Here is a 19678-nt window from a genome sequence, read left to right as displayed (position 1 = left end):
TGGTGTCAGTCTTGGTGTTCGGGAGAATTAGATATGGTCGTTGCATGTTACATTCTAGAGGAGTAAAGCATTGAACATGTCGCGACAGCATAGCCAACAGACTGAAACGTATCGATCGATTTATATATGGAAATGATTGCACTCGATATGAGGACTCGACCCTGTTCAAGTAGGTTACTGTGCTTTCAGGCTTCGCCCCAGGCTGGGCGTGGATGTGCTTAGAATCTCAGCCGACCTGGACAATACCAGCAACATCGATTAAAAGGAGATTATAAAAAGTTATAAACGACTGCAACTGAGCTGAGTTGATGTCGATGTCGATGTTGATATATGGAAATGCAGGAAATCCCATAGTTCACTCATAGAACTAAGCACTACAAACTAACTTCAATGAGAGGAAACTTAGGACGAGAAATGACCAAGATAGATTAATTAAGCTTATAACTAACAGCTGCCTGAGATATTTTATATTTCACCAAGGTTGATGATTCTTTTTGCTTGAGGAGTAATGGCTTGAGGACCAGTGCTTTTTTTGAGTAGTACCAAGCAAAACCCAAAAAGTTAACCGATCAATCTGGCGACAGACACTTGGGCTTGTGTCAGCAGGGTAGGGCAGAAAACGTTTGGTCAATACCATATATGAAAGTAAATAGGTCTCTGAACGGCCAAGGTACCCAGGTAGACATATTGTGATATTGCCCAGCACCATGTTTCGGATCTTGCCGTATATGCATATTGAGCTAATTTAGACTCGCGGCATTTATGGAGATCCAGATGTTTTGGCTGTCTATCTCCGGTTGGGATCCATCCGATCAACATAGTTAGAGGATCGATCTTGAAGCAAACGTAACGAGCTTTGATATAGTTGGAGTTATATCTGAATTGAGCAGAATCTGAAAGTCCTGGCATCAGTACTTCATTTTTGTTTCTCCTGGAAGTAATGTATGCTAACTGCTGCACACCCATAGGCGCCTCCGGAGACTCCGACCCAAGGTGAAGACGCAAACCACAACGCAGCTGCTTTCCGCAGCATTTCCGCTGTGCAGGTATGTATAGGCGGGTTCGCCTAAACCAATGGCGCCTGTTTTGTCCCAGGATTTGATCACTTATTACCTACCTACACCAAATCTTGCTCACATCAATCGTAATCCTACTCCGTGCATGCCTACGTTCAGAAAAGACATCAGCCAACTTTTCTGCTTACCAATACGTCAGATGATAAGACACCACAACGTCGTGTTGGAGCAGGGAGATATCTTGAGTGATCTGCGATTTTTTACCCCAATGCTAAGGATGCTGTGTGTCGGTGGCTGATTCTAAAATCTCACCGACAAGGCAGACCGGCATGGTCTTTATTTTTCTCTCCGATAAACCGTTTCTTAGAAAGTTCCAGTGCTTTCTAGACAACCTCGAAGTGATACGAGGAGGGCATACTCCGTATATATCAATCAATCATTCAATTATAGCGGAGAACCAAGCATAGGTCTGAGCCTTCAGGATGTGCTAAACCCCACATAGACACGCCGGGGAAGCGCATGCTCGGGCTTTATCAGAGTCACGACTCCGATCCAGTTGACAATGAGCCTTAAAAGATATCATGGATGATATGCATTGTCTTATTGCGAGGTTAAGAAAGATCCATAAGAAGGCCGGTCTCGGGTCAAGACTTGGGTCTAGCGAGACGTATCACTATCCGCATGGATGGCTACGCCTTGCGAACTACGAGAAGCGGAGCCCAGCCTTTGTTGATCGCGTCGAGCTGACACTGTATGGTCGAGACAATGATTGGACATCCATACTGTTGGCTCACCATATGCGGAGGAGCTAGAACCATACTACAGTGTTGGAAGCACCGTCACCCCGCAGCTTGTGTGCGTGGGTCCATTGATCAAAAAGATCCTTGTCTGTCAATTGAAGGGCGCACGACTTGACAATCTGGCTAGACTCGCTCAGCTGGTTGGTGTGGCTGGCCGACATTCTGCACTCCAACTCCACCAGACTTGACCTTAAGGCTTGGTTCACATTCTGGGGGATGGAGACTGCTGACTCCTTCGATGGGTTCCTAGACAGACCGTCACTTGTACAGTAGTACCTTTGTTGGATTTTCATCTTGAACAAAACTCAGTGACTATCCTCGACTTGGAGAGCCTCGTTCTTTTTTCTTCATTTTCAGGCTCTATCTATTTATCTTGCGTCCTTCTAGCTCCCACTCCAAACGATTCGAGTGGGACCAAGCTGACTGACATCCAAATCTATTCGGTTCATGGCTGTCACCCTCACGCGCGCCTTTCGATTGACCTGAGCCGATATCTCTGCTCCGCATCAGCACTCATCCTTGTGCATCATGTCCAATATGGATGAGATGGAGCAATTTGTCAACTGGGACAAGGCCATTGACGCCTTTCCGCAACCCCAGGATGGCAATGCCTTTGCTGGTCTGACAGCTGACAACAACGAGAGCATTGATCTTGTCCTGGAGAATGTCAGTGAAGACGACTTCAGCTTCTGCGCCCTTCAACACTTTTCAGACAACAACTTCCCTCTGCCAGACATGTCCGCCCCAACAATAGACTTCACCACAACCGCTGAAGACATATCTAGTCAATTTCAGTGGGACACGCCTCCATCGCCATGCATCAACTGCGCTATGTCTGGCTTCTCATGCAAAAAGATCCGAGAGGGTATGTACAAGGACTATTGCACTACCTGCGTAGCATTGAAAGTCGACTGCAGCTTTGCTGTTGCCCCCGAGTCTATCAACACCTCAGCTGCTCTCTTTGACATCAACCCCTTTCTACCGTCTGGACCTCAGATCTCCAACGCTCTTCAGGAGGATAACCAGGACGACTCTTGCCAATCCTCTCGCAATGCCTCTCGCAATGCCTCCGTCAGTGATCTAGGCAACCTGGGAGAAACATTCAACAACAAGGCCGCACCTCCTCCCAAAATTGGAGCACGTTTCTCCCGAGAGTCTGTTCGTATTCTCAAGAACTGGCTCTCGACTCACAACCGTCATCCTTATCCTAGTGACGAAGAGAAAGAGATGTTGCAGCGCCAGACAGGGTTAAACAAAGTCCAGATCACCAACTGGCTTGCAAATGCTCGTCGACGTGGCAAGGTTCAGCCCCCGCGCTCAACATCACCTCACTACACCAGCTCATGGTCAGGCCCCATGGATATCCCTCAACGCCGAGGAACACCAGCTCTGGAAGCCATGAACCCACTACAACGTTGGGAGCACTCACCCCCCGAGAACGAACCTGCGTCCGTCAGCGCTATTGCACGAGCCGTTACCGCCTCTTCCTCCGGAATGTCTTCCGGACTGGACAGCCCTTTCAGTTTGAGCTATGCGGACGATGGCTCAAGCAGATCTATCTGCAATCAGTCGTCGGTCAGCAGTCTAGGCACCTCCCACTCCAGTAATGGTTCTCATGGATCTGCCTATTCACATGGATCTCGCAACTCATGGGGTTCGTTTGGTTCAGCCCCATTCAATAGCCACGGACGTCGCCGCCGTCGCCGAAGGGCTTCGGCCAAAATTGGCAAAGAGAAGACCAGCCTATCAGCCCCTCTTAAGACCTTCCAGTGTACATTCTGTACCGAAACATTCAGGACTAAGCACGACTGGCAACGACACGAAAAGTCGTTGCACTTGTCTCTTGAGCGGTGGGTGTGTTCTCCTCACGGCGCAAAAGCCGTCAACCCTGATACCGGCATCTTATCCTGTGTCTTTTGTGGCGAGGCCAACCCAGACGATGCCCATATCGAAAGCCACAACCACTCTGCCTGCCAAGAGCGTACCCCAGCAGAACGCACATTCTACCGAAAAGATCACCTTAACCAGCACCTGCGCCTGGTGCATAATATCAAGTTTCAGGATTGGTCTATGAAGTCGTGGAAGGTAGCAACGCCTGAGATTCGGTCCCGGTGTGGTTTCTGTGGTATCGTAATGGATACATGGACTATCCGTGTCGATCATTTGGCTGAGCATTTCAAAACGGGTTATTCCATGGCTGACTGGAAGGGTGACTGGGGTTTCGACAACCCTGTACTCGAGATGGTCGAGAACTCCATGCCTCCATGTATGAGACCTCTCCAGTATCCTGTAGACAAGTTGCCAACGTCTAACTTTTGAAATAGATCTTATTCATTATGAGCGCACATCCCCGTTGCCATACGTAGCCACTCACTCCCCGCCAGAGTCACCTCGCAATGCCTACGAGTTGATTAAATTGGAAATGGCTTTCTTCATACGGAACTATCAGGACCAGCACGGACGACTCCCGAACGACGAAGAAATGATGGTCGAAGGTTGTCGTATTATTTTCGCCAGCGAATTGTTATCACTACAGGGCATCGCGACAAGGCCATCGTGGCTCCGTGACATAATCATGAGCTCCGACACTCTACAACAAAAGGCCAGATTCGGTCCTTTGCGTGGTGCCGCTGAAAACAGGCTGGCATCCCTCAAGATTAATGGCAAGGACAACTTGTTCGAGGAGTGTCCCATGGAGGTACAGCTCCACGAGTTTGTCAAGGCCAAGAGACTACTAGGTTTAACGGCCATGGACGATGAACTTCAAGAAGAGGCTTGTCGTATCGTGGGCCGGGTGGAAGAAGTCTCTACACACCCGTCAGAGGCCATTGCAAACTGGCTAATTCGCCTCGCAACATCTGCTACGAACTGGCTCGCGCCTTTCCGTCGACGCGCACATCTTCCACGAAGCGAAGACGTGGTGGATCACATTTGCCGTTCAACTGATCCCACATCCATCGACTCAACCATCCACAGCTACTCGCGCCTCGAGCGTGAACTGAAGGATTATCTCATCTTACAACGATCGATGGGTATAGAGCCTACTGATGAGGACCTCCAACGACAAGCTCGTATCATTATATACGAATTCGATGACGGTTGGAACCAAACCGCGGCAGATAATGCATCTTGGCTCGAGGGATTCAAGAACCGCCATCCCGCAAGCAGTAACAGCTCGCCTGCATTTTCTCTTCAGCCTAGCGTTAACTCGACTGTTAGCGGAACCGCCACCACTGATGCGACACTTTTTTCCAATGACTGTCCTGTGCTTCTGGGATTGGGTTGTGATGACATGTTTGATATGGGCAGCGGCCCCAACTGTCCTGGACCCTACTTTCTCAATGATGCGAACTGCTATCGACGATTGGCGAAGGAGCTGAAGCGATGGGTTGCTGGCACTATGTCGGCGAACAACCCCAACAGGCATGTGCCTAGTGATGCAGAGCTTCAGCACCAGGCACGCTGGATCCTATATGACGAGTAAGTTTCTTGGCCAGGAATATTACCGAATGTGACGAGCTGACACTACTCTAGTGACGATCCTTGGAACCAGACTGCTGCAGACAATGCTGAATGGCTTCAAAGGTTCAAGCGAGACGCCGGTATTCTCAAGACCGACGGTCCTGGCCTCCCAATGAGCGATGGCTGGGCCCTCGAATCTGGTGGCTCGGGATTCGCACCTCCCTATGCTTGCCCCAAGGCATCGCTCGAGCCCTTCCCTGCAGATGCACAGGTGTCAATGGGCCAGGGTGCCAAGTCACTGCCAGCAGCTATTGCTAACAGTTACATCGAGAAGCTCACATCGCAGGCAGCACGACCTGCTGAGGTTTTCTGTTCGCGAGAGCTGGAGCGTGGTCTTATCAGCTATGTCGAGGATCATGTAGCATGCAAGGGTTCCATGCCCACAGACGCCATGCTTCAGACACGAGCGCGTCGGATTCTTGACTCGCAGACCACACCAGCCGATGATGTGGATCTGTTGAACAAGTTCAAGGATATGGTGGCTAAGAGGATTCCTCAAGCAGTGGCCGCTCAGGACAACATTGCCAACGCTCCCGCTATGCCCAGTAATATGGAGCTTAACCTCTCAGACGAAGATGTCAACAACATCCTGCAGGACATGAATTTCGAATTCGATGCTCAAGACTTTGGCGTTGCAATGGAAGGGTTACAAGATACAGGAGGTGTTAGCCTGAACATGGCGGGATTCACAGATTAGGGACCGCTTTATACCATTCACGAAGTTTATTAACGATGATGATTAGATGCATGTAACAAAAATGGTGCCAGGTTTTTGAGAGTTTTTTTCATTTATTATTTATTATTTATTTGTTTCTAGATACAGTATGGGCATGCGGTGGATGTATGAATGGATATAAGTTTGTTTACATAAAATTTGGGAATGAACACAATAATATCACTACACACAGTATCCTTCACCTAACGTTAGCACCTTGCCTACCAAGTTAACTAGACCAAGTTTCATGCTGAGTCAACATATGTGATTGATAACAATAGCAGCGATCGTTCGGGCATAAGCGAGACAATGTCTCAGCCCAGGCTTTGGCCTAACTCGGAACAAAAGAGCCACTGCAGTAGATGAAAATAGTGGCTTACATGCAGTTCAATTGCATGCGGACGGTGAGAGAGCGCCAACCGTTAAAGATGGGTCGATGACTTCCGAAGACGGCACTGGGCTTGATATCTGACGTTAGACAGTACCTGCCCGTACCTTGGACCAACCTTTATCAAGTACCTAGGTAGTTGAAAGAACTTAGCGCTATTCTGAGTAAGGCAAAGTAGAGTAAAGTACAATGCGGTAAGATCCAGTAGAATAGGCAACGATGTCCAGATAAAGTAACAAGGCACCGCAGGAACGGAAGCGACGCATGCCAATTCCATTCACCTCGTTCATTCCATGGATTCAATGTTTTTCAACTTCAAACAACCACTTCCACGCGTCAACTTGAGTCACTAAAGACGGAGATGTTGGAGGCTCCATAGACTGCTTTATGAAGCTTGCTCAAAAGACACTTCGTCTTCTTGTCTCTCTGTCGAGATAAAGTGACGCTTGAGTGAGGCAGTCAATCAATCAATCAACCAGACTAACGGATCGCTTACAGCACGCAACATCCCCAGTCTCAAATCATTGCTGGGAGACCCCGTCCCCAATGCCAACTTATCTATGCCACGGGTTTCGGTGGCATCGCCGCGACATCCGGATTTTTGTCATCCTCAACGACCTTGAAGACGCTGCACCGAACTGGGTTCTTGCACCTGCGTCGTCTTATTGCATCCTCGATCAGCTGCACGCCAAATACGACTTCTTACCTGAGCTCTCACCACCAACGACGCCCACGCAAAAGAGCGTCAGCGCCAAGAATGCCAACATCAAAAAGCAATTCGACCACGTTGACGACGACCATGCTCTCCCGACATCGCGTGTATCCGATGCCGAAGATGCCGTTCTTATGCACTCATGGTCACCGGTCAAATTGCTGGAGGAATTCGATGTCGACGAAATGGTGACGGCATGCAGACCATATGCTTATGTGGCTGATTATGTGGTACGAGTCGACCTCAGTGTGGACGTGGCAGGTCAGATGGCCAAGTACTATGACAGAATGGCTGGCGAAGATGGGTGGATCATAAAACTAAGGAATGAATTGCAAAAGGGCGAATCCGTGCGGTGGTACGTCGTGGTCTGCGGTGATGATGTGAGGGAAGTCCCTGGTAAGAGTGACGAGGAAGAAAAAGAGTTTGGCTATGAGCAGATAAGGGACGCAGCACAAACCATGGTGCGCAACCGACGAACAAAAGACGCTTTGGAGGGGCTTTCTGATTCACCATCCGAGTACGACGGCGACAACGACCGAGAGGAAGATGGAGAAGATGCTCTCACCGTCCTAGATGGCATTTTAGGCGGACCAGATGGTGCTGCAACGCCCAGGCCACTTTCGAGGACATTGCCAGATATTGATATCCCGCTCCAGTCTCAACTCGACCCCAGTCGGGCTTCAGTTTTGACAATATCAACAGTCTGGTCTCAGGATGAGTCACCTAACGGAACAGCAAGGCAGGAAACACCGGATATTGATGCACCTCTCCAGCCTCATGAGCTCGATAAGAAGAGGAAATCCGTGTCTACAGCATCTTCAGCATGTTCTCGAAAAGATTCTCTGGATAATGCACTAGCACTGGAAACGTCAGATGTTGAGATACCGCTTCTTCACCCCGATAATACACGATATTCGGTTTCGACGGCATCGGAGATATATTCTGCATACAGGCAATCTAGAATTGAACCAGAAGAGTTTGACGACATACATTCATCAGTGCAGGATCCCATACGCGGAGAGATACCGAATGTAAAGCAACCTCTCAAACCGAACAAGCTTCATCCCTCTAGATCATCAACGCCTCCGACGCCCAAACCTCTGCAACGGCAGCGGCCAGTCCCAACGATCTACAGGCCTGAAAGCTTTGTGCCCCCTTTCTCGCCTGTGTTACCACCTATGGATGGCTTTGAAGAAGTGTCTCCGAGGCCAAATACTCCTAGCAGAGCAGAAAATGTCAAGCCCCCAGAGACATCCTGGCCATTATCATCAGACTCCCCACTTGAATCCTCAGGATCGAGTACATTTCATAATCAAGACACTCCGTATCCATATGTTACATCTATCATGAGTCCAAAGGACAGCCTAAGTACCTATTTGAACGTACCCAAAGAGCTTGTTCCTCCTCGAACGCCCTCGCCTACATCGGAGTATTCACCACAACCACAGAATTTTGGATCCAACATGCCCAAGTTTGAGGGGATAGTGTCACACGCTCCACCATTGTTGGTGTCACCGAACCCAGCACGCCTAGAACAACCAAGTTCTGGCATATTGTATGAAGCTGGTGACACAATTTCCGAACAGCGGCTATCATCAACACCAATGCCAAAAACCAAACAGGTGGCATTGCCGAACTTAGACACGAAAGCAGCAAAAGAGCCGGCTTCGAAGCCACCAAGTGCCACAACCCCAACATCGGCTCATCGGAAAACAATCAATCCTGCCTTGAGAACACCTCCCAGAAACCCAACGGCCCAGCCAACTGCACAAATGTCGCCAAAGTCTCGCTTACCGAGAAGTGTCCCCAAGAACATTCGAATATCAAATGTACCATTACCGCCAGAACCAGAAATAAAGACGCCTCGTCGCCCGCCTACGCCACCAAAGCCTCGAGGTACATCGGGAGGAAATTCACAGAAAAGACCACAAACGGCGCCAGAAAAGGGAACGCCATCATCGAAAGTCCATGCCAGAATGTTATCAATGCCGTATCGTTATGAGGCACCAAGTTCTCTACGGGAACTGGAAAGGGAGGAGCTGGCGTTAGAGCCTACACCATCTCTTGCTTCTGACTACAATGCGGGTGTCAGTTCAAAACCGAGCGCGCCACGAGATTTAGCACGTGGGGTGAGGTTGCGTGCACCACAGCCAGTGGCTGTGACGACTCAAAGTCGGCAAACTAGTGTATCTACAGGTCATAGTGATGGTCAGGTAAATGAAGGCGGAAGGCATCCTAAACCACGAATTGGTCGTAGCCATTCAGTGGCCGAAGGGCTTAAGAAGCTGTTCAGGAAGCCATCTCATGCCAAGGCGGGCCATCATCATTGAAGGAGACGGAGAGTAAGCATGAATTGCTGTTTTAAACTTTCATTTCGGATTTGATCTTGACTGCAACTTAGAGCGTCTCATTTCGAAGGGCTCGATTTACCACTGAGGGATAGGAGTTGCTGTTGACTTATGGAGAAAAAGCGTCGAACTTTGTAAGTCGTAATATTCTAAGTGCTAGGTATGATGGATCGTCATGATGTAAGAGTAGCGGAACGAGATTCTTCGAAAATGTACAGTATTTAAACGCAGATATTTAATTACGTACGTAGTACTCCGTATATGATCTGCAATTAGCAATCAAATTGAACGTCTTGTTGCAGTGACATTTTCAAGATGCGAAATGAAATGAGGGTAAAGCTCCTTTACCAGGTCCAGCCAGGTAGTCTAGAGGTCATGCAGGGAGTTGACGCACGTCACGTGTAAGTCAAGCAAGACAGCTCGATTATCCAGCATACCTTATTTAAATAAAGTTACTAGTCAACAGCTCCAATCCTATCTTACCCTGTTCGATCTGTTTGACAGCCCGCTTACATCAAATAAGGATGCAACTCATGATATCAATTGATTGGAGTCCCTGATGGTCTCCAAATAACTCTCCAACCATACCGAACCTCGACGACATTAAACCTCGAGGCCCGAGTCCAAGTCCAATCTAGCCTCCCGCCATTGTCTCTTTCCACATCGCCCTCGGTTCTTCGGAACCGCCTCATATAAAATGGCCCTGTCGCGGCCCGAACCTGGCCCCAGCACGTCGGTTGAAGCGTTTGCGCAAACCGGTGCTGAGCCCTCGCTCGATGATAGCGACGACGAAGATCTTAGGTCGGCCGTTGGCAGTGGAAGCGATGTTTACGAGCTGCATGAGAGGAATGTGGACAGAGATAGACACGGAAGCGCAATATGGGATGCCGAAGCTGCAGAGGATGGAGATGTAGGCCATCCTCTCGTAGGAGAGCGCTCGCGAAGTCCTGGCTCTATGGCGAGTTTCCAGCTCTATACCCCTGATGAAGAACAAGCCGTGCGGAGGAAGTTCGATCGCAAGCTTGTCTTGTTTGTCGCTCTCCTTTACATGCTGAGCTTTGTCGACAGATCCAGTGCGACTTCCCTATCTTTCTGCGATCGACAACAGTGCGCTAACAACTCCAGATATCGGCAATGCTCGTATAGCTGGTATGGATGAAGATCTCCAGTCTGACCCGCCCCGCGATGAGTGGTACCAATGGGCCCTCACAGCGTTTTATATCACTTACATTGCCTTTGAATGGATGTCGCTTCTGTGGAAGCTCATTCCGGCGCATATATTCGTGTCGATGGTGGTTCTGACCTGGGGTCTCATGGCGTCCCTCCAGGCTGTCGCGACGTCTTATCCCATGTTGATTGCGTTGCGCGCTGTCCTTGGAATCGGAGAGGCTGGCTTCACGGGAATTCCGTTTTACCTGAGTTTCTTTTTCAAACGAGAAGAGCTTGCATTCCGGACTGCTATTTTCATATCTGGTATGTAATCCCCTTTTGGGGTGGTAAAGGAGAAAAGCTTACAGCTGTCGCAGCGGCACCCTTGGCTACGACGTTTGCCTCAACGCTGGCCTGGCTTATCGTTAAGTTTGCTGAGTTTGGCCCTATTGCCCCATGGCGTCTTCTCTTCATCATTGAGGGGTTTCCGTCAGTCATCGCGTCTGTAGTAGCCTGGAACGTCATCCCCGACTCTCCGCAGACAGCGCCTTACTTGACCAAGCGTGAGAAAAAGGTTGCCCATCTGCGCCTTCGCAGCGAGCAGTCAACGACCACAAACAATAAGCCTTCGTCTGGTCTCAAAGGTCGCGATGTTCTAGCCATATTTCGTGACCCCGTTGCGTGGATCACTGCAACCATGTTCTTCCTCACCAACATGGCTTATTCCTCTCTCCCCGTCTTCCTCCCCAAGATACTCAATGAGATGGGTCACGATACTCTCACTTCTCAAGCTCTCAGTGCTCCCCCGTACTTGGCGGCTTTTGTCATCGTCCTCTTCACAGCGCATATGTCTGATCGCCTGCGAACACGCACCGTACCTCTAATATTCCATGCCCTCGCTTCATCAAGTGGCTACGCCATTCTGGCTTTGGCCAAACCCCTTAATCTTCCTAATTTCATCCGTTATATGGCCGTATATCCTGCCGCCATAGGCTTTTTCAATGTCGTCACTCTCATCATTACATGGAGCATCAACAACCAAGCCAACCAGAGCCGTCAAGGCGGTGGCTTCGCTCTCCTCCAACTCGTCGGTCAGTGCGGGCCGCTCGTGGGTACCAGATTGTATCCGGATCGAGATGCTCCCTATTATGCGCCTGGGATGAGCACATGTGCAATCGCTATGCTTCTGGTCTCCATCCTAGCGTATGCTCTTCGCTTTTATCTCAAGTATCAAAATCGTAAATTTGACCGGGCTGAGAGTGAGCGTCAGCAGGGAGGTGGTGAGGTTGAGGAAGAAGGTCTTGTTGGCCCTGGGAGGCGTAGATCAGCGGCTGTTGTCTTTCGATACATGTTATAGGGCAATCTCAATAACTGAGTTCCAACCTCGCAGATCATAGGAATGTATTATTCATGGATCGATTGCTACCGAGGTAAACTTGATAGATAGACCATGTGCAATTTCTTCTTCTTGCTGCTAGCTAACGCCTCATGATGCTAGGCTAATACCGTTTGTACCTTGATTTTCTCGCGAGTTGCCATGGAAGTTATTTATAATCTATTTCCCAAAGCGCATCCACTTAGGGGCGTGATACTTCTCTACGCCGGCATTCCACCAAGACTCAGTTCCACGCCCGCCTTGTTCGATCGAGAAAGACGCAGATGCTTTCTCATGCTTGGGCTTGCTGGCATCCTCAGGTCTAAGTTTGCGGCGCAGTGCCTTCCAAACCGAGTAGTGTTTTCTCTGCTCTTTGTGTTGACGCCTGACACTCTGGTGGGCATGGCGAAGTTTACTGCAGCTGTTATAACAAATATTGTGTGCCAATTTCTCAACACCGGCTCGAGTCCGTTTCACTCCCTCTGTCAAGCTTCGAAGAGACATGACAGAAGATTTTCTCTTGCTTCTTCTTTCCACCCGTGGCGGTTTGGTAGACGGGCTAGGACTTTCTGAGTACCGGTCTTCTGCTGGGCTATCAATCTGGGGTCGGATTCGGGCCTTCACCGGTGTCAGGGGGTAAGTCCTTCCAAACCTGGTAGTGTCTTCCAATGAAGGCTGTGTCGTCATGGTCTTCTGAGCAGGCGTCACATTTGACTGTAGGTCTTCGGAACTTGATACAATCTCAAAGGAGTGGTAGGACTGGATGGGTAGTCGTTGCAAGTGCCCGAAAGCTGGTATCTCATCAACTTCTGCCCCGTGGGTGCTTCCTTGATTCAGAGCTCTCGCAGCAACAGAAGAGCTTGATGAAGATCTCAGGCCAGATAGCCTGTCGTTGAAGCGACTGTATTTCGTCAAATCGCCCAAGTCCAAGCTTGGCATGCGAGTGTCCGATGCTGGTGATGGCACATCATTAAATCCAGTACCTTGGTCATGGTATGATGAAGATGTGCTCCTTGGAGCTCTATGCACGGACTCTGGAGAGGGAGTTTGTGACCTCATAGGCCTCAGGTTATCTCTCACCATTTGTAGGATAGAGAGCTGGTCTGAAATGAGATCAGTCGTTGATGGTTTGCGGGTTTGTTCATCGGATGCATCGTTCAGCTGGGTTTCTTCACGAAAGTGGTCACGGTGGGTAACTGGTAGTAGAGCTCCATTCTGAAGAAATGCATCTTGTCTGGAGGTCGTTCGAGTGCTCGGATGCGGATGCGGATGCGGGATGTGCCTCAGCCTCGGGGAAAGATTGCTCATTCGACCGGGGATCTCTCTAGGATGCTGCTGGCCTGAAGTTTTCCAGATCCTCCAGTTTCTTCCGGGTATTGGGTGCTCTTTTTTGTACATTAAGTTCGTTCAGCTGTGTACCCGAGACGGTATTATTGTTATAGGAGCCTGGTGCATCGCTTAATTTGAGGCCGAGAGGGCGGGACCGGACTGGAAGTGCAAAGGTGTGATTCATGGTGATGATATATGTGTATGTATCACTAATAAAATCAGCTGATGGGTGGTAAGTCTCAAATACGGTTGAGTTGTTGAAGATGGGGAAAAAAGACCAAGTGTGCCAGTTGAGAGTCTGATATATACCTAAGGTAATCGAAAGTAAATCTAGTTAAGCAAGTAAAGCAATAGATAGACCATTATCAGACAGTTGCTCCTACCTCTCTATAGCAGATAAGAAATACTAAGGCAAGTGTATACCTAAGTAGTAAGTAGTAAGCACGAGTTACTAGCTAATAGAAAAAGTATAACTTACTTTATAAATATAAATATTATTTACTATCTACTTGCCTTTCAGGAAAGCCTTAACGAAAAGCGATATAGGGACACAAAAACAAAAGACAACGATCATCATCTTGTGCTATCAACTACGTTAGATCTTCGAGACGGCAAAAACGAATCAGAGGGCGTTGGGATTGCTCCCGCCAGGGCTTGAACCTGAGACCTTCGCATTACCGGATACTCGGAATGAAGTATTAGTACGACGCTCTAACCAACTGAGCTACGGAAGCCTTCTAATTCGATAGAAGGGCGTCAGTCATTTTGCAATATATTTGGCTGCTTCCGAGTTCATAGAGTAACGATAATGTATATCACAGGTATCCAGTAGAGGTAACCACAACAGATCAGCTTCTATGAGAACAAGAACTACTAGTGTATGAGCTAAGAAATGCTCACACTAGAGCTTGTTAATTTGATTACACTTGCTCAAGATTAATATGCCCAGGTCGATTATCTGTCCCTCCTTAAACTTCCAGTTCTTCCACGACATCGTTCACAAATGTTCCGCCTGTCTTATCCAGATTTCTCAACGCAATTGGTACACTCAGCGCATGTGAAATGTGTTGTTGCAGCTCCGAGCTTGATAGCTCCTCCTGGGGCATTCTGATGAAATAGGTCAGGCCAGCCGTGCTGGGTCTCGGGCCAGGCAAATATTTTGATCGGGGCACATCGATCATTGTTGAATCTTGCTTTGTCAGTCGCATGCAGACATACGAGTTACACAACATACCCAGCTAGACGGCAGATCATGCCAGGATCAACGAAAACAGATCCGATGTGTCCTTTAAGCTCAGGGCCTAGCTCGTTGCATGTATATTCAAGTTCAGGACGGTAGGCGAAACATGGAGCTCCCCAGTTCTCCTCACGGCAGAAGTACACCTGAGATGTGTTTAGTAAATGCAATCTGCTGAGAACACTTCCATCCTACCATGCCAGACTCCCGGCCCCCCTCACTGTTATCGCCAGGTGTAGTACCAATGCGAGCCTTAACAACTTCAGGCTCGATGGCTTCGTACTTGAGTGTAGTTCGCTCCTTGAGGGGTGAAGACCACGTGTCAACTGAGGCAGCGAGACAGTGGGGGTAGAAGAACGACAAGACGAATAGTGCAAAGTATGTCTTCATTCTGAGGATTGGGTGATAATGAGCCTTGATAGGAATGAAAATAGAAGAGAATAATTAGAAGTTAAAGGTCTGGATACTCTGAATTGTTTTATCGAGAACTAACAGCAGCTGACGTCTGGGATACAGCTTTTTATGTATCAGAGGTTATTACGGCAAGCCATTGATGATTTTTCGGTTTCGTTCTTTACGACAAAGCTACGTATGACACGCAAAGCCTCGTGATGGCACTGGCCCCCACGATACCGCCGCAGCTTCAACCCGAACATACTCATTCAATTGTGTCAAATTCTCACCCGTTACCGGCCGTATTGATTGCTTGTGTTGTGATGATCAAGATACTCGGTCAGCTCGTCAGCTCTTAATCAACCTCCCAGTCAAAGACCTTCGGGAGTCATTGGCCAACCCGTGATACAAATTCGGCCCATCGGGCGTCCAAAAAATACTGTCAACTTGCAGCTGGCTTGTATCACTAGTAAACAAACAACCGGTCCCAGAAGGAGCTGCAGTTGATCTCCTAGACGATTTTATCAACGGTATTACCGGCCTCAGGAAGCTTGTGCAACTCTCGTGTCTGCTGCTCAACCGTTTGCTTGGAATTGTCAGAATAGCGGTCTCGCCTTCGTCGGACTCCCACGTTGCGCATTGCATCACGGGACATGAGTAATTCGCACCAAGTGCCGATCTTGGCTTGTCAAAGACATATACCAAGTTATCTTATTTGCTCTCATGTCAACGTCTGCCGTATGCCAGTAACATCCACCGCGTGGAAGCCGCTGGATCGCTCAACGCACATCACTGATCGGCCGTCCCTGACGTCGATGGCAGGGAAAAAGAACAGGCGCTGCTTAAGATCAACCTTCGATATCAAGGGATACATCTTGTAGAATAGAGGAATACTTAGATTTATGCATATCAGCTTCCAACGTGATCGGCCTTGGAGCAGATGCCCGGAGCGGGCAACGGAGGCGGACGGAACAGACTCCACAATGATTGCCTAAACAGGAAATATCTGTCACAACGGATGCCGGCACCTCATCCCGTATATACGTAGCATATACGGGCAACAGCGTGATGCTGTCTCTTTCTCTCTCACGGCGGGGGATTTGGCTTGAAATTGCCCGTTGCGCTACCTCCTTCACCTGTCACATCCTTGGCTTCGGAGGGATGCAAGAAAAGGCGGATTCGGTCAGCGAAGTAGGTTTCTTCGAGTCAACACCGATCTTGGTACGAAAAGAGACTCTGTTAGGATACACAACATGATTCAATGCAGCCATCCGTCGCAACTCCCGGCCGGTAGCCACTCCACCCAGCAGTTATCTCTGGCGTTGCTGGTTGCACGGCATCAGCTTCAACCACTCCACACACATCAAGCCCACTGCCGTGGTCCCCGAGTCGGATTTTAATGAGTAAGATGGCACCTTACATCGTCATGTGCCTCAGTTGATCCTCAAAGGTTCTTGGTTATCTTAAGAAGGCAGACAGATACGAGATAGTGCAACTGTACAGCACGCTTGCACGCACTTCAGCGAGGCGATCAATATCTCTATAGCAACACTACACGGAGCAATCGTAAGGAGCCACATAGAACCATTGTGCCTTTGGTAACCCGGGCTTGGAGGCGGTGAGGTTAGGCTGCCCATCAGCCAATATCTTCCAGGCCACAAGAGAACGAACCATGATCACTATGACAAAGAGTATTCTTAGTCCAACATGCTTATTCTAGTTTTTCAGAAACAAAATGACGATATTTTAATGTTTCATAATTACTTACGTGTTTTCACAAATCAAGACTAGATGGTGCCTGAGTATTTCGATGGAATTAATTAGGTTCATGAGCTGGGCGTAGGGTATTCTCTTCTATTTGATGGCATGAAATGGCTGAGAGCACTCCAGGTCCTTCAAACACCAGTTTCACATTGCCATATCGTGGATGTTTTGATGGAATCTCTATTTGTGAAATTTCGTGTCAAGACAACACAGCTGTAATTAATTCAAACGATCTTTTCATGCGCTCTCGCGTTATGTTTATAGGTTATGCTCAGTGGGTTTCAAGCAGATCGAAACGTACAAAAAGGACGATTTCCCCTTTGATATGCTATCTAGCTTCAAAGGATAACAAGTGAGCCGAAACCTAAAGAGACACTGGGCGCTTCCTCTGCCACATGTAAAACTATGCGGAATATCTCGAATCGATTACTCACTCACTCATCTAATGGACAGATAATGGCCTTTACAGGAAGAGTATCCGCGACAAATTCCTTGAAAATATGAGCTGATGGAAGGAAAGAAACAGTCCGAAATCATAAAGAGCAAAGAGTTAGGATGGAATCAGAGAAATACCATGTACTAAGTGAGCATGAAGTCGGACCAACATTAAGGATTATTACACAGTGCTCAGTGCACAGTAATTACCAGATGTTGAGCTCCGCTGTGATGGGATATACTGAACAGTCGCGGGGCTTTGGCTGAGGTTAGAGGTTTCTGTTATCCGTTATGCTAAGACAGTGCACAGGCTAGCTTATTCCTACGCGTTATGCTTGGTGGAGATCACGAACGCCATCGTTTGTGACTTGAAAAGCGACAGGTCTCTACCACTTCTTGACCGGGAAACTTTCGAATTATTCTCGTGGCTGGCAGGATTTATGACTGAAATCGACTTCTACTCGCATACACAAGTTCCCAGAATACAAAGCTGAATAAAAGAACCAACCGCAATGTTGACGAATCGCCCCCGAACGCGGCAACGAGCGTATAAGAAGCCACCTGCTCTTGATGTTCCCAACATTGATGAAGATGCCGCGGAGAGGAAACGAGTTTTGAACGTTCTTGCACAGAGAAGATATCGTGCGTCGCCACTTTTCTGTAACCAAACAGGCTTGAGATCTGACAGGTATATAGGTGAAAAGAAACGGCTAGATCGTCTTAAGACCAAGTCAGCTGGTAGCAATCGGTCTCAAGACTCCGAACCTCAGGACGAAACAGTTCCAAACCCCGAAGGCAGAGTATCAAAAGACGATGTGTATGAAATTCCGACTCTGCGGAGCAATCTGGAATTCACAATTCCAGAACCCAATCTGTCAATCCCTCCCACGACAGATGCTGACATCTTGGCTGGGTTTGATCTTAATCTGACATCTTGGAACCCCCTCGGAGACCCCCTCCAAGATTTGGCATTTGCGCCTATTCTTCCAGACCCAAATATAGTACCCCGGTACTTACACGAAGACAATACCAGGGGCGATTCGGTAACAAATACTCATCATGACTTGTCTGCAGATTTTGCCGGAGCCGATATGACAATGTTTATTGATTCATCATCACTCAGCTCTTCACCCCCGTCATCGGAAGGGCAGACGTTTCCTGATAGTTATCAACTACCTCTACTACAGCTTACACTTCTCAAAGCTGTTATGCGAATAGCAGACCGTCTGAACCTGAAGCCAGACCTTTGGGATTTGGGGGGCAACTCGGCATTCAACACAGGGACCGCAACTCCAGCATCTCTACTGCCTCCATCATGGCAGCCTACTCCATCGCAAGTTGCGATACCACACCATCCAGTGATTGACCTTCTGCCTTGGCCAGGTGTCAGAGAGCGTGCCATCTTCATCTTGTCATTGCCCGACGAGTTACGGCCACCACGAGCCCAGGGCGCATTGGCGATCGTCAACTTTGCCTATGACGTTGAGGATACAGCCGAGGGAGTTAGAATTTATGGTGACGATCCATACGATCCAGGTAACTGGGAGCTGGGGCAGGTTATGTTTGAAAGATGGTGGTTTTTGTTCGACAACAGCATCATCAGCACAAGTAACCGTTGGCGAAGGGCAAGGGGAGCGCCGCCACTGCTATTGAAAAGTGGAAGTCCTGGTTCGAGCCCGACTGCAAGTACATCATCTGCTACAACTGGAGCATCATGATGTGCCACTGAAGTTGTTAGTAGGTAGGCAGGATGTACAGACATTCTATCAATACTAAGAGACCTGTAAGACTACAGATTGGCGATATGTATCTATCTGATGACGTTAAAGTTAATTGAGCAAGATTGAAAGATGAACATGGAAGCCCAAGGTTCAACAGCCTTCTACCTATCCGCATAGACCCATATACTCTTCTCGATAACCCTCGCAAGTTGACTATAATTTGAGCCCATTGATCAACCCAAAGAATAATAGACATCTAGGAGGAGATTTGATGCTTAGATCAATCGTTGTTAGAGTAGAGCTTTGGACCTTTAGGTTCGCTCACCGGTCTGACAGTGACACCACTAGGTGATAGCTCAGCATCATGACGGAGGGGTTATAAGGGTCCTTGGGTGATGATGATTCGTCTGTTTGCTGGACCCTTGCTCCGCAGCAGGGGACCCCTCGACGTTGACGTCGGGGGAGAGAGGAGACATACCTCAGAGATCATTGGCAGGACCTCTCGGAGGATGGCTGCAAACCGCACGCTGCAAGTCGAAGCAGAGTGGGATGTCGTGAACTGCTTCAGCCAAACAGAACCCATCAAGCCCACAGTTTCCAGGCTCATTGCAGATGTTACCGCACGCTCCATTGTCCTGGGTTTCTCACCGATCAAAAGAGGCGCAGCCGAGTACAATGGAAACCAATTCAACGGCCGCTCTAGGTATATACATAGTATCAAGTGGAGGTGAGCGTCGATTTTATGACTCTGAGTTCTTGAGCTTAAAATAAAAA

The 19678-nt window shown here is 48.5% G+C and overlaps 8 protein-coding genes and 1 non-coding gene across 11 annotated transcripts; 4 read left to right on the top strand and 5 right to left on the bottom strand.

The window, feature by feature from the left end:
* Window positions 1-1824: 1824 nt before the first annotated feature.
* Window positions 1825-1977, bottom strand: FVEG_15408 (hypothetical protein; the record flags this gene model as incomplete). Its single annotated transcript, XM_018904534.1, has 1 exon — window positions 1825-1977. One exon carries the CDS (start codon window positions 1975-1977, stop codon window positions 1825-1827), a length of 153 nt encoding a protein of 50 aa, XP_018748421.1.
* FVEG_15409 (hypothetical protein) lies at window positions 1917-6245 on the top strand. Of its 2 annotated transcripts, XM_018904535.1 has the most exons (3): window positions 1917-4082; window positions 4141-5296; window positions 5351-6245. In XM_018904535.1, exons 1-3 carry the CDS (start codon window positions 2345-2347, stop codon window positions 6033-6035), a joined length of 3579 nt encoding a protein of 1192 aa, XP_018748422.1. In that variant the 5' UTR covers window positions 1917-2344; the 3' UTR covers window positions 6036-6245. The 2 variants fall into 2 exon arrangements, with proteins under 2 accessions (XP_018748422.1, XP_018748423.1); XM_018904536.1 differs by having other exon boundaries at window positions 4141-6245.
* A 461-nt stretch (window positions 6246-6706) lies between these two features.
* On the top strand, window positions 6707-9779 carry FVEG_04121 (hypothetical protein). Its single transcript, XM_018891836.1, has 2 exons — window positions 6707-9495; window positions 9555-9779. Exon 1 carries the CDS (start codon window positions 6988-6990, stop codon window positions 9481-9483), a length of 2496 nt encoding a protein of 831 aa, XP_018748424.1. The 5' UTR covers window positions 6707-6987; the 3' UTR covers window positions 9484-9495; window positions 9555-9779.
* A 185-nt stretch (window positions 9780-9964) lies between these two features.
* On the top strand, window positions 9965-12299 carry FVEG_04122 (hypothetical protein). Of its 2 annotated transcripts, XM_018891838.1 has the most exons (4): window positions 9968-10574; window positions 10627-10974; window positions 11028-12080; window positions 12149-12299. In XM_018891838.1, exons 1-3 carry the CDS (start codon window positions 10199-10201, stop codon window positions 12005-12007), a joined length of 1704 nt encoding a protein of 567 aa, XP_018748426.1. In that variant the 5' UTR covers window positions 9968-10198; the 3' UTR covers window positions 12008-12080; window positions 12149-12299. The 2 variants fall into 2 exon arrangements, with proteins under 2 accessions (XP_018748425.1, XP_018748426.1); XM_018891837.1 differs by having other exon boundaries at window positions 9965-10574; window positions 11028-12299.
* FVEG_04123 (hypothetical protein) lies at window positions 12036-13604 on the bottom strand. The gene has a single exon (XM_018891839.1). It carries the CDS (start codon window positions 13421-13423, stop codon window positions 12206-12208), a length of 1218 nt encoding a protein of 405 aa, XP_018748427.1. The 5' UTR covers window positions 13424-13604; the 3' UTR covers window positions 12036-12205.
* Window positions 13605-13993: 389 nt separating this feature from the next.
* On the bottom strand, window positions 13994-14088 carry FVEG_15410. The gene has a single exon. It is a non-coding gene; the product is annotated as a tRNA-Ile (tRNA).
* Window positions 14089-14371: 283 nt separating this feature from the next.
* Window positions 14372-14981, bottom strand: FVEG_04124 (hypothetical protein; the record flags this gene model as incomplete). The annotated part of the gene is made up of 3 exons (XM_018891840.1): window positions 14372-14543; window positions 14589-14737; window positions 14787-14981. 3 exons carry the CDS (start codon window positions 14979-14981, stop codon window positions 14372-14374), a joined length of 516 nt encoding a protein of 171 aa, XP_018748428.1.
* Window positions 14982-15495: 514 nt separating this feature from the next.
* On the bottom strand, window positions 15496-15639 carry FVEG_15411 (hypothetical protein; the record flags this gene model as incomplete). Its single annotated transcript, XM_018904537.1, has 1 exon — window positions 15496-15639. The coding sequence occupies one exon, from the start codon at window positions 15637-15639 to the stop codon at window positions 15496-15498; it is 144 nt and encodes a 47-aa protein (XP_018748429.1).
* Window positions 15640-17564: 1925 nt separating this feature from the next.
* FVEG_04125 (hypothetical protein) lies at window positions 17565-19063 on the top strand. The gene is made up of 2 exons (XM_018891841.1): window positions 17565-17825; window positions 17880-19063. The coding sequence occupies exons 1-2, from the start codon at window positions 17696-17698 to the stop codon at window positions 18899-18901; spliced, it is 1152 nt and encodes a 383-aa protein (XP_018748430.1). The 5' UTR covers window positions 17565-17695; the 3' UTR covers window positions 18902-19063.
* The last annotated feature ends 615 nt before the right edge of the window (window positions 19064-19678 follow it).

Source organism: Fusarium verticillioides, chromosome 2 (genome assembly GCF_000149555.1).
Source record: "Fusarium verticillioides 7600 chromosome 2, whole genome shotgun sequence".
Lineage (NCBI taxonomy): Eukaryota > Fungi > Ascomycota > Sordariomycetes > Hypocreales > Nectriaceae > Fusarium > Fusarium verticillioides.
This window is presented reverse-complemented; position numbering and strand designations above follow the sequence as displayed.

Excerpts from the sequence above, each read along its gene's own strand:
- FVEG_15409 (XM_018904535.1), top strand. The coding sequence starts at position 2,345 with ATGTCCAATATGGATGAGATGGAGCAATTTGTCAACTGGGACAAGGCC. Across the intron at positions 4,083-4,140 it reads CGAGAACTCCATGCCTCCAT|ATCTTATTCATTATGAGCGC; the intron begins GTATGAGACCTC and ends CTTTTGAAATAG. Across the intron at positions 5,297-5,350 it reads CGCTGGATCCTATATGACGA|TGACGATCCTTGGAACCAGA; the intron begins GTAAGTTTCTTG and ends ACACTACTCTAG.
- FVEG_04121 (XM_018891836.1), top strand. The coding sequence starts at position 6,988 with ATGCCAACTTATCTATGCCACGGGTTTCGGTGGCATCGCCGCGACATC.
- FVEG_04122 (XM_018891837.1), top strand. The coding sequence starts at position 10,199 with ATGGCCCTGTCGCGGCCCGAACCTGGCCCCAGCACGTCGGTTGAAGCG. Across the intron at positions 10,575-10,626 it reads GAGCTTTGTCGACAGATCCA|ATATCGGCAATGCTCGTATA; the intron begins GTGCGACTTCCC and ends TAACAACTCCAG. Across the intron at positions 10,975-11,027 it reads GACTGCTATTTTCATATCTG|CGGCACCCTTGGCTACGACG; the intron begins GTATGTAATCCC and ends CAGCTGTCGCAG.
- FVEG_04123 (XM_018891839.1), bottom strand. The coding sequence starts at position 13,423 with ATGTACAAAAAAGAGCACCCAATACCCGGAAGAAACTGGAGGATCTGG.
- FVEG_04125 (XM_018891841.1), top strand. The coding sequence starts at position 17,696 with ATGTTGACGAATCGCCCCCGAACGCGGCAACGAGCGTATAAGAAGCCA. Across the intron at positions 17,826-17,879 it reads TCTTGCACAGAGAAGATATC|GTGAAAAGAAACGGCTAGAT; the intron begins GTGCGTCGCCAC and ends ACAGGTATATAG.